Here is a 16,501-nt window from a genome sequence, read left to right as displayed (position 1 = left end):
AAAAAATTTATAACAATTTTACGCTATCTGCTTATTATTGCCAATGACTTATTAACGATGCATTTTATTTGAAAACGAATGCATCATGTTTTTCGATGCCATTCTTAATGGATGTGTTTTTTTCTATGGACACATATGTATTTGCAAACATTAATGAAATTACTCTTAGGTTTTGATAACGAAATCAAAAAAAAAAAGTGCGGTTAATAATCGTAGAAGCAGTTCGATTGGCAATTTCCTGAAGTGGTCCTGCGAGAGCGACGAGCACAATGAAATTCAAAAGCTTTGCATGCTCGTAACTAACGGCGCACGGGCATGGCCGTTACTCAAAAAGACAGAAGCCAAAAGAGAGCGCGAGACAAGCAAGTAACAAAATACAATTACTCGTAACAAATGCGACAAAGCCACGGCTCAGAGTGTGTTTGTATCTCTCATTGAAAAAGAACTTTCGATTTTTCATAATAAAAAGGTTACAACTAAATACCGAGCCGTTTAGTCGGGTAGATGCTTAGGAAACTGAAGCAAATAAAACGAGCGCGCGCAAAAATCGTGAAACAATACAAATTTGAATCGAATAAATAAAAGCGTAAACTAAAATCGGGCGTGCATACGACAAATACGACGCAAAGCTCTAGTTAAATTATTTGTTAAAGGGGCGTTAGTTAGTTTACAGTGTGTGAGATATTTTCTTATTTATATTAAATTTAGTTAAAATCAAATCGCAATTAAATTAAAAAAGCAGTAACAAAATGAAGCCGCAAGTCAACGAACAAAACGGCAGTTCCCAGAATGGCGACGTTGCCATAGATGCTGCACTTCTTGCAACGGATGCGGCTGCCACAATCAAGCCAGCCACAGCTGTTGCCGGCGCAGGTACTGGCGCTCTAGTCACTGCCAAAAATAGTCAACAATTTAAAATGGAAATCCTCAATATGGGCAATGGCAATGGTAAGTGTGTTTGTTGTTCCTGTTCCTGGTTCGCTATGCAGCGAATATTCTGTCTATTAAATTGTAGTAGCCTTTTTTGGAGTAGCGGTTTGAAAACGTTTTGTATTTATTCATTTTATTAGGAGTTGTGTCAGAAGCAATTAATAAATATATATGTATATTGATATACGAGTACAAACATACATGTACATACATATATTGAGTTTGAAAAATCTCAGAGTAGTCATTTCTCAATGAGAGCTTTTTAGAGTGTTGCAAATAAGACTCCCGACTCAGTAGGCAACAGCCGGCTGATCTTTAGCTATCTAAATAATTCATTAATTACACTCAAAAAATACACAATTTTCATAAAAATGTAGTGAATTCAAAGTGTGGAAATATCATAAATGTTATCGTGGGCTTGATTCACACCGAAGGCTTAATTACTATATTTTAAAAATTTTCTGCTATTGTAAAAAATATCAATATTGATATTAAAAGTGAGGCATAACTGTATATACTTCTCCATTTCTTACACTTTGTATTTATACCCTACAAATGCTGAAAACCGACATGGGATTTCTAGTCAATGTTTCTCTTCATTTCATATTTACAAATATTATTTTCCTGTTAAAAATATTAAAATGAAATATATATTTCTAGCATACTTTAGTCAAATCAATGGTTAGAAAAATATTAAAATGTGGTATATGTCACTCTTTGAAGTGGGTGCATATTTAAATTTAATTAAATTCAAATTGACACGTTTTAATTATAAATGCTTAAACTTTGTTTTGAATATTATTATATTATACTAGGGTCCAGCGGGACCAACTTCAAAACACTTCAATCTTTTCAATATTTTTAAAATGAATTTATGTTTAAATAAAATTGTATACCAAAAAAATAGAGCCGTACAGCTTCAATAATATTATATTATGCGTTACTATGTGTTCGTATATGTAAATATGACAGAGTTGAGCCAAATTAGCAATAACAACAACAGCTACGTGCAGACCTTGGGCATTACACTTATGGCTGGAACTTCCTTTACATTTAACCTATCATGATGAACACACACGGGATGTAATTGTCAAATTACGAGAGTTATGGGAAATCACTAATAGCGGGGAAGTGGGGATAAAGCAACTCAAACTCGTCTTTTCGCGGATATAGGAGAATCTGGATTCCCATTTTGGTTTTTCTAGCTAATTTCTGAGATCCTTGCGTTCTTACAGATGGCCAGATAGAAGAAGAGTCTGGGGTACATTAGAAAAACTTAGGAAAAACTTAGTTTGGTTTTTCTAGCTCTTATACTCTCCGAGATCTTGCTAAATAAAAAAAAAAACACCCAAAATCAAGACGTAATAGTGAAATATTACTTTCTTAAATCAAGCACGAGCGATGTCAAAAATACCAGTTTACACCTTTTTAGTACAGACTTTTCTATCTAAACGGTCAGGGTTTAAAAAACAAATTTATTATTTGTTGCTTTTAATATTCTTATATGTATGTATATTTTTCAATGAGTTACTAAAATTGCATCCATTGTTAACATATAGCACACAGCCACATTAAAAGTGGCAGTAAACTAAAATTTGAATTAGCCAAGCTGAAAAATACTATGAAGTGTTTCATTTGAAAGCATTTTAATTTAAATTTATTTTGCATTTGGTCATCAATCGACAAGTCATGTTACATCATCATTACGCAATTCTTTTTCACTAAAAAAAAATAAACAATAGGAAACCCCTTTCCAAATCGTATATTTTTTTAGCTATATAAATAATATATGTTCTTAGTATTAATCTGACCCCATATTATCTGTGTCGCTTACTGAGAAGTCGTAATATGAAATGAGGGAGGAGTAGTGTTTAAAACAGACAGAAAGACGGATGGACAGACGGACGGATAAACAATCACCGCGCTTTGAGTTCGCTTCGTCATGCTGATCTAATTTGTACATTCATGCATAGTATGTATCTAGTATGTATGTATCTATAAACAAATACACCTGTCACTATTTACTGAATGTATGAAATAAAAACAATCCTTAAGATTGTTAAGATCAAAACAGGATAAATTTTTCCTTTTCCTTTTCCTTTCTATTTTTTTAGATCGCACTGTGAAAAAGGGGTTTCCGATTAATTTTTAGAGTTACGCTACATTTAATAAAACAAGTGCTTAATGTATATTTTGAGGGTAAGGAATTTAACATTTCGGAGAGATCGGCATAGACTACAAAACCTCAAATAGCAATATGCACTTTACAAAATCACATTACTATTTTTTTCTGTTTTCAATAATACATAACTTTAACGATATTATCTGTCACAACAAGTTTTAAACGTGCTTGATTCTGGACGCCTTTTCTAATTCTGCTCGTGCGGTTCCACCTCTACATAGGTACTTATGTATAATGCATTAGCTTTTATGATCATGATCTGGTGTTGGGTAATCCAAAACCAACATCACAGCTGCCTATGCCTACGTGCTGTCCAGCTGGCTTGGCGCCACGTGCGCAATTTTGCTGAGCAATTTCATCACCTACACGGTTTTGCATAGAATTCCGAATTTAATGAGATATATCAGTTTCGAAGATTGACCCTCAAGACATAGCTCCAATTTCCGATGATGCGCAAAATGGTTCGCATAAAATAAAATTCCTCACACATAAACCGCAAATCGGAAACTCGGATTTCTGCTGTACCGAAATACTTACATAGCTTGAAAACCACATTGACAGATCGAGAAACATAAAAAAACTACTAATGTATTATGTATACGTACATAAAAAGAATACTGCCAATATTAGTAGGTAATGGAAATGGATTTATTGACATTGACATTGAAAGTTTTGCTTGGCAGTTAAGCTTGCGGATCAGGAGATCTAAAGCCAGAGATATGAGTGGCATACATAGATACATACAAACATACATACATACATACATACATACATATGTACATAGTAGATAGGCACGCAGTCGAAGCTTTGCACTAATCCGCTATTTGGCCAGCGACAACAAAAGGCCAGCGCTAAACGGCTACAGATTTGCTGGGGTGGGGCGTGCAGACCTGTACTAGTTTTCGATAGAGAATTGAAGGTTAAATGCGTTTTTTTTACCTCAGCCAGCACTACTACTGGTCACTGAGCCGGCGGCTCATGGCGTGCGAGCCAAACGATTGAGTGAGCGAGGAAACATTTTGACTTTGGTTTTGTTTTTGGTTCGATGGCAGTGGTTTTGGTCTTGGTCTTGGAGTCTCGAAGAGCTTGTTGTTAATACTAGCTGCCGCGGCGGCAGTTAAATACGATTTCGATTTGTCTTTTTATTTCTATTTTTTTAATACATTTTGTGCTTTATTCTTTGCTGTCTTTGGGTTTCTTTTGGCATGGGCATGAGTAATAAGCTACAATATAGTAGTAGTAAGCACTTCACATTTGAACGATTGCGGTCAATAAAAAATTTGCGGCCGACAACAACATGGCATACATGCAGACATATACATACATAATATGTACATATGTATATAAACTCATAGTTGAACGTTTAAAAAATTCTTAGGCCATGTTTGTTTCGCCATGACTTTAAGAATTGCACTTGGTCTCAAATTTATTCATGCGCCAAAATCGACAACCCTATAAGTTCAAAACCCCCACACAGCTGTAGAAGTCAGATTAGACACGCTCTCTTCTGGTTCTTCTTCTTCTACTATTCCCAATGCGTAATTATAAATGACTGAAAGAAGAAGAAAAACACCTGCCCTATGAAAAATGTTAATAGTACTTAATTGCATTGCATGCTTACAATTCTTTCCAACTGGTTGCAAATTCATATAACCGTAGCCCCACCGGGTCGCTGCAATTGATTTACGGCATTGGTATTTACTCGGACAATTCGTTGCATTGTGTCTGTTGCAATGTCTGATGGAATCTTAAAGATTGTTTAAGACGCATTCTAAGAAATGTGCGCCAGATGATTGTAAGCTTTCATTAACATTAATTTGAAAGTTTTGTATTAACAACATTTTCGATTTTCTACATTTTTGTCTTTAAAAGTATTAGGAAGTTATACTACACATACAGACATACGCATACTTTATATCCGTCAAAGTATACGAATTTACGAATCATAATTACCTGGAAATGGGGTTTCCTATTGTTACATGTATCCGACACATTTATGTTTCAGTTATCAAATGATATTGTGTTCATCCTCCCAGATACACTATACTATCAGTTACCACCATATTCTAAAAAATATGTACTTACATTGGCTTGGTGGAATGTGGATTCCTATATTTTCCAGTTAAATCACAATACATTGTGCAATTAGCTCACATTCCAATTCTCTTTGCTCTACTTTGAACTCGGTCGGCATTTTCTGACATTTATAGTGAACAGTGGAGATTTTATACTGATATTATCTGCAGCTGGTTTTAGTATAAGTACACTGATAAAAAAGTTTCCTAGTACAGATGAATATTTTCATATTAAATTTAAAGCTCAACTAGCTCATATTCAAATCCAATTTAAACATCGTAAATTTAAATAAAAACGTATTCAATCACTGATTTAAATATGAATAATATTCAAATCAAAGTGTAAACCTTGCCATAGTAAATTTTAATATTTTTCTCAACTTTAATTTGACGTTTTTTGCAGTCGATTTCAATACACCTAATTCTGTTTTTACACGGTCTTGATACAACACGGTTTGAAAATTATTATCATATGGTTGCACTTTATTCCATTTAGCACGTTTCTAAATAACAGCAAGGTCCAATAAGAGCTAGCCAATATAGGCATCTATTTACTTGCTGGATCTTATTATTTTCATCATCAAATTGGTTCTATAAAAACAGTTAGTTAATTAATCAAATATTTTTCTAATTTTTATGGAAGTATCTACAAACTTCCCATTCGATGCATTCGATTGTTGCCTCTTTTGTCTGCCTTTCTCTCCCTCTTTCTTGTTAAATTGCCAACAATTTTCGAACACGGAGGCACTAACATATTTAATGAAACTCATTGTAACAATTGTGGAAGTCGAGTCGACGAAAGCCGTACAAGTTTCTCTTAAACAATTAAATGTTTAATTGAAAGCTTTGGCTAAGGGTGTTGGAGTGGGATCTGAATGAGTACGGACTTCTTATAGGGTTTCCAAAGGCAACGAACACACATTTATTGTAGGTGTCATCGTCCACGCTTAAACTAGTATTAGTATATACTAAAAGTTCTGGACATGTATAATTAATGGTATTGCCGAAATTTCTAAAATCAATGATGGTAGATGTTATGAAAGCTATATATTTTATAATAAATATTGTTATATTTTCATTGTTAATATTATATATGCCTAATTAAAAAAAGTTTTTATACAAGCTGTTTTTTTTTTAAATAAAATTAATTATTTAAAAAAAATCATTTGAAACTTAACATGAGAACACAGGATGTAAATGCCAAATTTGAGTAAAAAATTCAAAGAAATACGGAAGTTATGAAAATTCATTAATAGCGTGAGAGGAGTGGGGGAGTGCAAAAGAAGAAAGACATTAACTTCTCCTTTCTCTGAGATACCAAGTTTGGTTATCCTAACACTTATACTTTCTGAGATACTTTCGTTCATACAGACAGACGGACGGACAGACAGACTTTCTACATCGACTCGTCTTGTTATGCTGATCAAGAATATATATACACCTAATTCTGTTTTTACACGATCTCTTTTTACTCGATTTTAATATAACACGGTTTAAAAATTAAAAAATATGCATAAATAATGAATATATATTTCTTTAGAGATAAGGAACCAACCATCTACTTATTTTTGCATATGATCAATGTTTTTTTTACACGGTTGTTTCTGGAACCAATCCGTGTAAAAACAGAATTAGATGTACTTTTTTGGGGCTACCACGCCTCCTTCTGTGTGTTTCATGTGCTAGTATACCCTTTATCAGGTACGGGGTGTACAAATTCCATTTCCTAAGATGGTCGAATTGATCTCAGTTGCCTATTGTAATGACTATATGAAAAGTTAGTATGTATATGAGAAGTTAGAATAAAAGCCGCCTAGTATTAATGATATAGTAGATAACCTACCAATTGAAACTGTTACCAGACATAACCAACCAACCATCGAAAAGAGTAGTTACTTGTAGGCCCTATTTTCTCTTTACATTGCTGCCATCAGTGAAAATTCGAAAATTTTACTGTGGTCTACCCATTTATTTGTAAACTCTTTATTCTTGTTCTACCTTCCAATAATATAAAAATGCGACCCATGCGTCTACATTATGGTTTCCTCCTCCAGCATATATTCGGTTAGATCGCCTGGTCCCGATATCATAGTCACAGGGACCCGATTCATCTGAGCCACTCGTTGGCTAGGCCAAACCATAATGTCAGAACAGTTCGTCAAGACGACGACGTTTGTATTTTCCGTAGATGTACACATTAGGTTTGAAGTCTTCTCAAAGTCGCATTTGTTGGCCTTTCGGCGAAAACGAAACTTAATGGGTAACGTGTTGCCCAACACGGTTTCCTCGTCAAAATAGGGCGGCGGTCCCTGGTTGTAGACCGGGTTGGTGGTGGCAGGCTTGGTGAGCTCCTCCACTAATACTGATGTCTTGAGGCGTCTACAAGGATCACACATACTTTGTGCATTTGTGCCGGCTGGACTGGTGCTGGCGCATGGATCAACTGGTTGCTTTGCCACCCCATCCTTGACAGTGTCTGCGGCACTGCCACGTTTCCCATCTTTCTTCTGCTGGGGCTTCATGGGATCCTCGCCACGCTCCACGCACTGCTGCAGAAAATCTTCTTCCATGTCGATTAGGCGCTTTACGGCGCAATCCCGCTTTAGAAAGTTTTTTATTATGGATAGGTCACGTGGTACCGCACCAATGACGTCATAGTCGTCACATCGCACTTGTATGCGGTGCGCCATAGTGACCAGGACCAGGCACTAGAATAGGAAGACGAACAACCAGCGAGAGTAAATTTTGAATTTCTTTTTTTTATGCAGACTGTGTCTGTTGAGTATTTAAAGTTTAGAAGGACTTGACAGCTGGGTAAAAGCAAATATTTGACCATTTATCATTGAATGAGTCTACAACAACAAAAATGGTTTTATATCGTCTACACAAAAAATTAGCCTTGACAGGTTCAAGTTGGAAGCAGACAAAAGCCCACCAGCCCACCAGCCCCATCGGCCCAACGCTCAGCGAAAGCAACAAGTTTAAATGTGAACTTGCCACATACTACATACATACTTGTATGGGCGCCACAAAATGTGTCAACTTTGCAGTGAGAAGTCACGACTGGTGGGTGCCATGGCTCTTGTTAAAAAGAGCAAAGTGCCATTAAAGGCCCTTTTAGGACCGTACAATACAATTATATATTGGTCCAAAGCAGAAGTAGCTGTAGAATTGAACCATCGCTCATTTCAATCTAGTTCATTGTTCTTTAAGTTCTAAACAGATTTCTTCGTTCGGATTCTATGTTCATTTTCTTCAGAGAGAATTTCATCAATTCGTCGAATTAAAACAATTAATTTTATCAAAGGCTTCCTCCACTCTCATTTACTGCTATTTTTTTTTGGGTTTCAGTGTAATGACCCTGTTAGTCTATCAATATCTCATCGAATACAATCTGCAGACTTGCATACAATTATTTTTATTACGATAAGTGTATTCCTAAATAATAAACACTATTGCAAGGGGTAGTATTGCAGGCAGTTTTATGATGTCCGTTGATAGTTTAGGCAGTCATGGGACACTTGCATAAGTCCTGCTACGAAGCCTTATCTTCATGGCTGAAAAGTTTAGAAAAGAAAAGACCCAAGGCACAAAAATAATAATATATAAATGAATATTAACTATTAAAGTGTTATATTAAAATATAACATAGCTATAATAACCCTTATGTGTTACTTAAGATATCTTTATTTGCAAGTTGTTTTAATTTTATAGCTAATCAGTTTTATTTTTGAACTTCCTTTAATACATACTTCATATTGAAATCTGCAATTAATAGTCCTAAAAGTAATAAGCTTTAACTTGTTGCATAATAAATACAAAACAAATATAATGACAACATTAGGATTTGCAAATGCAACCTCTCATCGGAACATGTTGCTAAAGACATTCGGGATACGGAGAGTTCAGTTTAACAAAGCTTTCGAGTTAATTTTGCGCTCTACTTTTGAAATTCTCTTCGGCTCACCCTTAAGCGTAGGAGCGCGCATGTAATTGCTGAGAGCCGCTCACAGCTCCAAAACTTGCTGGCAAACTTTGGCACTCACCAAAGCTCTGCTCGAAGTTCTTATTTTAATTTCTTACTTCGGGCTGCGCTCAGTCAGTTGTGCAAAGCATTTCAAATCGGACGCAACGTCTAAAAAGCCGACGAGTTGAAGCGCAACCAATAATTCGTTCAATACATCTTTTTTTTGTGTATTTATATTTTGGCTGTACGCAAAAGTTGGCTTAGTTTTTGCTTAAGTGCTTCAAATATTTAAACAACATTATGAGCTTCACACGACAATTGTCCGAAATGAGCGCCAGCGAGCTGAACGATGCCATCGATGACACAAATTTTCCGCAGGCCCACATCCTTTCGCGCGGTCGTAACAATAGTGTTTGCTCAACAAGTAGCACCTCTGGTACTTCCTCGCTGATTGACCGTGCGCTATCCCATTCCGAAGAGACTAATAATGCAGCCCCATCACCCGAGGAGAAGGGCGCAATTTCAGAGAACGCCACAGCATCCCCGACTACGCCTGCATCTACAAATCGGCCACGTTTAATACTCAAAACGAATGGCACTATTCCGGAAACTGATGGTACACAACCGAAAACACCAATGACACCGCGCACATCGACAACGCCAGGTAGTTCGGTGCCGGATTGTAGTAGGTGTATAGTAGAAAATACTTAAATGTCTAGCAGCAGGTGAAATGTAGTTGGAGATGCCTGAGTGAGGGGTCTATTTTCAAACAGTAGTACCAAACAGTAATCATAGACTCGACAAGTCTAATATTAAATTAATAATATTGTCATATCTTAAAATAACTAGAACTTAAAGTGCTTAAGATGGTACAGCTAATATTTTGTGGTATGTACGTGTATAAGTGATTAGAGGTAAATGATCACACTTAATATAATTTTGTTAATAATTCCTGTTGAATAGTGTACCCCACACAATGGTGTCTATGCCTTAACAATCTAGCAGATTTAATTTTATTGCCCCCCATGAAATTATTTGCAATTTGTTGTATATTGAATTAAATGTTCAGTTAGAAAGAAAATGTTCTAAGCGAAAGTCAGCCCAACAGCAGAGATAAGCTAATTTTGAACTGATAGAAAGTCACGTTTGGGTCAATAGTTCAGTGAATTATGTGATATGGTGGACTTTTTTTTATTGTTTTGTTATTACTTACAACAAGAAACGGCCATTGGCAGTCTGATTAGGTCTGATTCTTATCGCAGCAGCGTAGCGTTAAATATGAATGGATTTATTTTCTAAGACGCTTACCTATTTGTTCTGCTTGCAGGCCATGAGAACTGCACTTTCCATCATGATCTGGAGCTGGATCACAAGCCTCCGACGCGTGAGGCACTTCTACCGGACATGGCGCGCTCGTATCGGCTGCTGCTTGGCGGACTAGGTGAGAATCCCGATCGCCAGGGTCTGATCAAAACACCGGAACGTGCGGCTAAGGCAATGCTCTACTTTACCAAAGGCTACGACCAATGTTTGGAGGGTGAGTACGAAATCTTAGATAAAATAAATAATGAAGACAGAGTCCGATAGTGGGGTTTACCATGGCCCTTTTCGGTGTTACAACAACTGAGTTCTTTAAAACCGAAATTGGAAAGTATGGAAACACTCAGCCTACCACTTGCAACGACTTTTTGTTTATTAGTGTAATTATAAATATTTGCGTGTTAAAGTGTCTTGCTAATTATCACAACCAAGCGCTTAAGCAGCAGGGGAGTTTCTGCACTGGTCACTGATCCATTCGGTGCGTCATAAGACAGTCGTGGCATTTCCCAAGTCGCATGCCCGAAAATGAAACTAGTTTTGTATCGGTTAACTGTGAATCACTATCCGAGTGTACTTCACCATTATCTCGCCCATGTCCATACCCATGCATTAAGCTAATTGCTAGTGTTCCCAATTGTGACATCAAGCAGATAGGCTGTTATGGGGTAGATGTATCTATTTATGACGTACAACCGGTGCATCAAATATGTATCGCTAGCCAGAGATGTTACTATAACTTCGTCGCGAAGACTCGCCTAGGGAATTTCCAAGTTAATTGCCATTGCAACTTAAGTATATTCTTACTCACGCAGTATAATTTTATTGCATGATAATTGCTAATACTCGTACATATTTGTCTCTAAACCGGTTCCTAAATGGTCTGATCGAAGCTGGTTTGTGTTCTAATAAAATCGCATATGTAAATCAAACAAGCGGCCCGGCAACATTGAACATTTGAAAGCAAAAAGAGACACAAACGCAAAAATTCAAAGATAAAGACATAAACGAAAGTTAACAGCCTTCGAAAATAAAACACAAATGTACGCATGCATGTACATATGTACTTGTATGTATGTTTGTACGTACATATGTACAAAAGTATGCTTGAAAAATACACGATTTTGTAGTACTTGATTGTCTAAATTGGATTTAGATGCGAGTCCAACTGACATTAAATAAAGTACATACTTTAAGCTTTACTGAATCCACATGCACCTTCAACGCCTGCTGCCGCTGACATTGAAAACAAAAACAAAACTACTACATACGTATGTATGTATGTACGTACATATGTATATGCATTACAGGTGGCTATGCCAAATTGACAGGAAACGTCCTCAAGCTTTTAAGGATTGCGTTTGCGTGCAAAGGCTTTGAATGCGTAGGTGTAAGCGGTCGAGCACACGTTAAAATGGTGCAAAAAAAGTTCGAAGCCAACAAGTGCCATTTAAGCAAAAGCTCAAGCAGGAATGGCCAACAACAAGTGGGGGAAAACTTCACAGGCAGCACTAAGCAATGTCATCACAAGCAATGTCCATCACATTAGCTCTTAAGTGCGAGTTGGAAGTATGTACAATGAAAAAATTGAGAAACTTAAGCATTCTATTCCGCTACTTCGTTATGCCTTGCATTTTTATTGCGCATAAATTAAATCAAACGTAAATCACTTCAAAACATAGAATTGTAAGAGGAACTATAGCTACGGTGACTTATGTGGCAATTGGAAAAGCTTGTTAAAGTGACTCCGTGGCGCAACGGTAGCGCGTCTGACTCCAGATCAGAAGGTTGCGTGTTCAAATCACGTCGGGGTCAAATCGGATTAGCAATCGGATTAGATTATTTCAATCGTTTTTTTTCCTTTTATCCTTCTTTTTTCATTTCTAAAAATTAAATATAGAGACGAGCACAGAGGTAGACATGACTATAGCGAGTCATCTTCGGTCGACTGATGAAGAATATTAGTATATAGCGTTACATACATTCGAACTAAACCAGTATACCTTCTACCAATTAAGTACATGGTCTAAAAACGCATAGTAAATATTCATATTAAGTAGGAGCTTTAAAAAACGGCACCTATGTATGTTTATAATTTATATGCTGGGAAATAACTAGTGATACTCTTTTCAATTTGGGTAGAGGAACTAAAAATGTCTTGTAAAAATTCATACTTTATAAAAAAAATAAGCTGCATCGGCCGGGAATCGAACCCGGGCCGCCCGCGTGGCAGGCGAGCATTCTACCACTGAACCACCGATGCTCTTTATAACCCCTTGAAATACTAGTGTGGCTGAAAGCTGATATTGATTGATTTACTAATCGTAGGTATAATACCCTAATTAGTGAAGTTATCAAATATAATCCATTTAAAAATGTTTTTATTTGAAATTGATCTTGGCAACCATATTATAAGGACTCCGTGGCGCAACGGTAGCGCGTCTGACTCCAGATCAGAAGGTTGCGTGTTCAAATCACGTCGGGGTCAAATGAAAAAAACACTTCCTGAGGCTTTTTTTTTCCTATAAACATTTTATTTTTGTATATATTTATTTATAATGGAAATATTTAACTCTTCAACATTAGAATTAAAATAATTCTTCACAGGTAAGGCCTTTATTGGTTTCCAAGTATAAATAGTTTTTATAAATGTATATTCCGAATTGTTTTACTGACATTTTTTATCCACACAAATCAATTCTATTAGTTTAAACTTTTGTCCTTATTAACCTAACCACTGTATCTCACAAAAAGATAAAGCGTATTTAAAAAAATCCGGATAAGATTAGAATCAATTTATTCATTTAGAAATTCCACAAGTCTATAGTATCACGGTATAATCCAATAATGAACTAAATATTTGGTGGGGTAATTTTGACTCAGAAGTTTGTGGATAATTGTAGTATTAAAACAAGAAAGGAATGATAATGAATGAAACTTGGTATACGGATATATAGTGAGTTTATATATCTGGATGTGTCTACCAAATTTTAGTTCAAAATTCCAAGTATTCCATTATCCTGAATGGGGGGAGTGGGGGGTGCATCGGGAAAAATGAACAAACTCGTCCTTTCTCGGGCCCAGGAGAATCTGTATATATATATACCAAGTTTGGTTATTCTAGCTCTTATACTTTCTGAGATCCTTGCGTTCATACAGACAGACGGACAGACGGACATAGATATATCGACTCGGCTTGTCATGCTGATCAAGAATATATATACTTTGTGGGGTCTGCCACGCCTCCTTCTGTGTGTTACATGTACACTCGCACAAAACTAATATACCCTTGTACCCTTTGGGTACCGCGCATATCTAAACAACAAACGTAAGGGAATGGACCGAAGCTAAAAACGATGAAGACGGAATATCCTGCGCCTATATTATTTTCAACTACGAATATTTCCTACGATATAACTGATATTGCAAACCGTTTTGGATAATGGTGAGCTATTATAAAAAGCCAATAACTAGCAATTTTGGTTACAATATAGTAAAAAAAAAGGTTATGCTAAGATTCATTTTTGCACCGATCGTTGCTAGGGAGCTTGTGATCCGATTTTGAGTATCGTTTAAGATTATAAAATAAGCGCTTGGACCAATGAAAATTAATAGGCGACAATAAGAACTATTCCTGAAAATATATCAAGCAGTGGCTGAGCATCTGATTTTTCATAGATTGAAATAAACAACAACTTTTTTCGCTACAGATGTTTTAAATGGCGCCGTTTTTGACGAGGATCACGACGAAATGGTGGTAGTAAAGGATATAGAAATGTTTTCAATGTGTGAACATCATCTAGTCCCATTCTACGGCAAAGTATCGATCGGGTATTTACCTTGTAACAAAATTCTGGGACTAAGCAAATTGGCACGGTAAGTGAAAAATCAGCCTTCTTACAGCAATAAATTTAACAATTTTTCCTTTTTTAGTATTGTGGAGATCTTTTCGCGTCGTTTACAAGTGCAGGAGCGTTTGACAAAACAGATCGCTGTTGCCGTAACACAGGCGGTGCAACCAGCTGGTGTTGCGGTTGTTGTTGAAGGCGTGTAAGTATTAACACTAGTCTCTCTCATTGGCCAATCAAATTATTAAACAGGAATCGGGTTTCAAATCCTCAAATTTTGTTGTCATCTTGATTCTTTGTCCGAATAGTTCTTAAACATTTATTTCCAACATAGTCTTTTTCTCAGTCAAGACACTTCTTCTTGCCATTCCCCCACTTCTTTAATCCCTCCAAAAAGTATTCGCCGCCCTGCATCCTAGGAAGTTAAAAGCCTCCCCATTTCATTTTACCTTGTGACCCCCCCCCCAGCGCAAGTTATAGTATTTCTTCGCTAACAACTTTTCTTAGAATTGACCGAGTTGGATAGAATTCAAATCAAACGTAGAGAATTATATACATATTTATTATCTGTAGTTGCGCAATTATTGGCAGTATTAACCAAATTCTCTAACGGGAGAGTGGTTAAAGAGTCAAAGCGCAATTCATGGATTTTTGTTATGCTAACTCCTGATGTATGGGAACACTCGGACGCCTTTCATCACCTAACGTCCACTTTTAAACTCAGCTGCCCGGAACTTACACATGAAAAAGTTTAGTTTAGGGCAGGGGAAGCCGTTACAATATGAAGTCGACCACACATTCATTATTAAATTATTATTTTACAATTTGCTTGAAGTAGTTCTGAAAAACCAATTCCCATGTAAATGTGCAGACATACACCGTTTACATGAGTTCGTATTTCAAAGTCGGGCACCCAACTTTAGCTATTCCACTTGTTTTTATTAAATAGGGTCTGACACGTCTTCTTTTGGTCCTCAAACATATTAGACCAAATGCAAGTTACTTCTTAATCTCCTTTTTTGTTATTCTCTTCCCGTCATTTCTGCTTATGAGTTGTTTCATTTGGCTTGCTTCTTGATGTTTTCCGATGTAAGCCTACGTGCCTATTAGATATGGTTTGCTATTTAGTAGTGGTAGTCTAACACTATGGAAAGAAAAGGTGCACCTAATTTTTATTTGTTATTGACTAGGGCTGTTTAGTGTGCCTTAATGTCCGTCCGTTCTAACCACTGTTTTGTGGTTTTAGGAATCTCAATGCAGAAAGCATATAATAAGCAAAAAATAAAAATAAAATAATTGTATTGCATCGGCCGGGAATCGAACCCGGGCCGCCCGCGTGGCAGGCGAGCATTCTACCACTGAACCACCGATGCTTGTTGCAGGTTCGTTTCAAATGTGCTTTAAAAGTATGACCCTCTCAGTTAAGTTAAGTTTTACACCAAGTGCGCATACGCAGCGTGATTTTTGCAACATAATGCGAATAAATAATAATCTGGCTTTCATCAATTTTATCTCTTTGCAGACATATGTGCATGGTCATGCGGGGCGTGCAGAAAATCAATAGCAAAACCGTGACCTCTACTATGTTGGGCGTGTTCCGGGATGATCCAAAGACACGCGAAGAATTCCTAAATTTAGTTAATAGCAAATAAACGTAATGATTAAACCTGAATTAGACAACAACAATACGAAAGATACAGAATATTCTTGAATATAAAAATAATAATATATTTAATAATGTAATATTTTTGGAGGCGCATACATACATATAGTATGTATTTCATCTTAACGAATACAATAACGCAACGAACACAGGGTCCAATAGTTCATGTTTATAGTTTTGTTCTCGTTTATTGTTAGTGCAATGTTTACAGGCATTTCAGTTGTCAACTGGTAAAGATTGTGTAAGATTTATTTTAAATTTTTAAATAGCGAAATATATGAAATAAAATATTGAATACATAATACATTTGTATTTCAAGCTTAAAAACACTGCATATTTTGGTGTTGGGTATATACGTACGTTAATTTTATAAACACTTTAATTGCACATGCATATACATATACATAATAATTTTTAAGTAAACAACATGAGACATTATGGCAAACTGTTTAGGGAATTTACAAAATAAAAGTATGTAATTCAAACATACATACGTATATACACATATACATATACATA

At 36.2% G+C, this 16,501-nt stretch overlaps 2 protein-coding genes and 4 non-coding genes across 9 annotated transcripts; 3 read left to right on the top strand and 3 right to left on the bottom strand.

Moving 5' to 3' along the window:
- The first annotated feature begins 749 nt into the window (after window positions 1-749).
- On the top strand, window positions 750-16,348 carry LOC115624631 (GTP cyclohydrolase 1). Of its 4 annotated transcripts, none has more exons than XM_030519390.1 (5): window positions 750-948; window positions 10,482-10,691; window positions 14,182-14,347; window positions 14,405-14,521; window positions 15,842-16,348. In XM_030519390.1, exons 1-5 carry the CDS (start codon window positions 750-752, stop codon window positions 15,969-15,971), a joined length of 822 nt encoding a protein of 273 aa, XP_030375250.1. In that variant the 3' UTR covers window positions 15,972-16,348. The 4 variants fall into 4 exon arrangements, with proteins under 4 accessions (XP_030375250.1, XP_030375247.1, XP_030375249.1 ...); XM_030519387.1 differs by lacking the exon at window positions 750-948 and adding an exon at window positions 9,315-9,839; XM_030519389.1 differs by lacking the exon at window positions 750-948 and adding an exon at window positions 9,315-9,770 and having other exon boundaries at window positions 15,842-16,346.
- Window positions 7,136-7,934, bottom strand: LOC115624632. The gene has a single exon (XM_030519391.1). It carries the CDS (start codon window positions 7,875-7,877, stop codon window positions 7,218-7,220), a length of 660 nt encoding a protein of 219 aa, XP_030375251.1. The 5' UTR covers window positions 7,878-7,934; the 3' UTR covers window positions 7,136-7,217.
- Trnaw-cca lies at window positions 12,215-12,286 on the top strand. The gene has a single exon. It is a non-coding gene; the product is annotated as a tRNA-Trp (tRNA).
- Window positions 12,664-12,734, bottom strand: Trnag-gcc. The gene has a single exon. It is a non-coding gene; the product is annotated as a tRNA-Gly (tRNA).
- Trnaw-cca lies at window positions 12,888-12,959 on the top strand. The gene has a single exon. It is a non-coding gene; the product is annotated as a tRNA-Trp (tRNA).
- Trnag-gcc lies at window positions 15,622-15,692 on the bottom strand. The gene has a single exon. It is a non-coding gene; the product is annotated as a tRNA-Gly (tRNA).
- Window positions 16,349-16,501: the final 153 nt, after the last annotated feature.

Source organism: Scaptodrosophila lebanonensis, unplaced genomic scaffold (assembly GCF_003285725.1).
Source record: "Scaptodrosophila lebanonensis strain 11010-0011.00,11010-0021.00 unplaced genomic scaffold, SlebRS2 tig00000061-arrow-pilon, whole genome shotgun sequence".
Lineage (NCBI taxonomy): Eukaryota > Metazoa > Arthropoda > Insecta > Diptera > Drosophilidae > Scaptodrosophila > Scaptodrosophila lebanonensis.
This window is presented reverse-complemented; position numbering and strand designations above follow the sequence as displayed.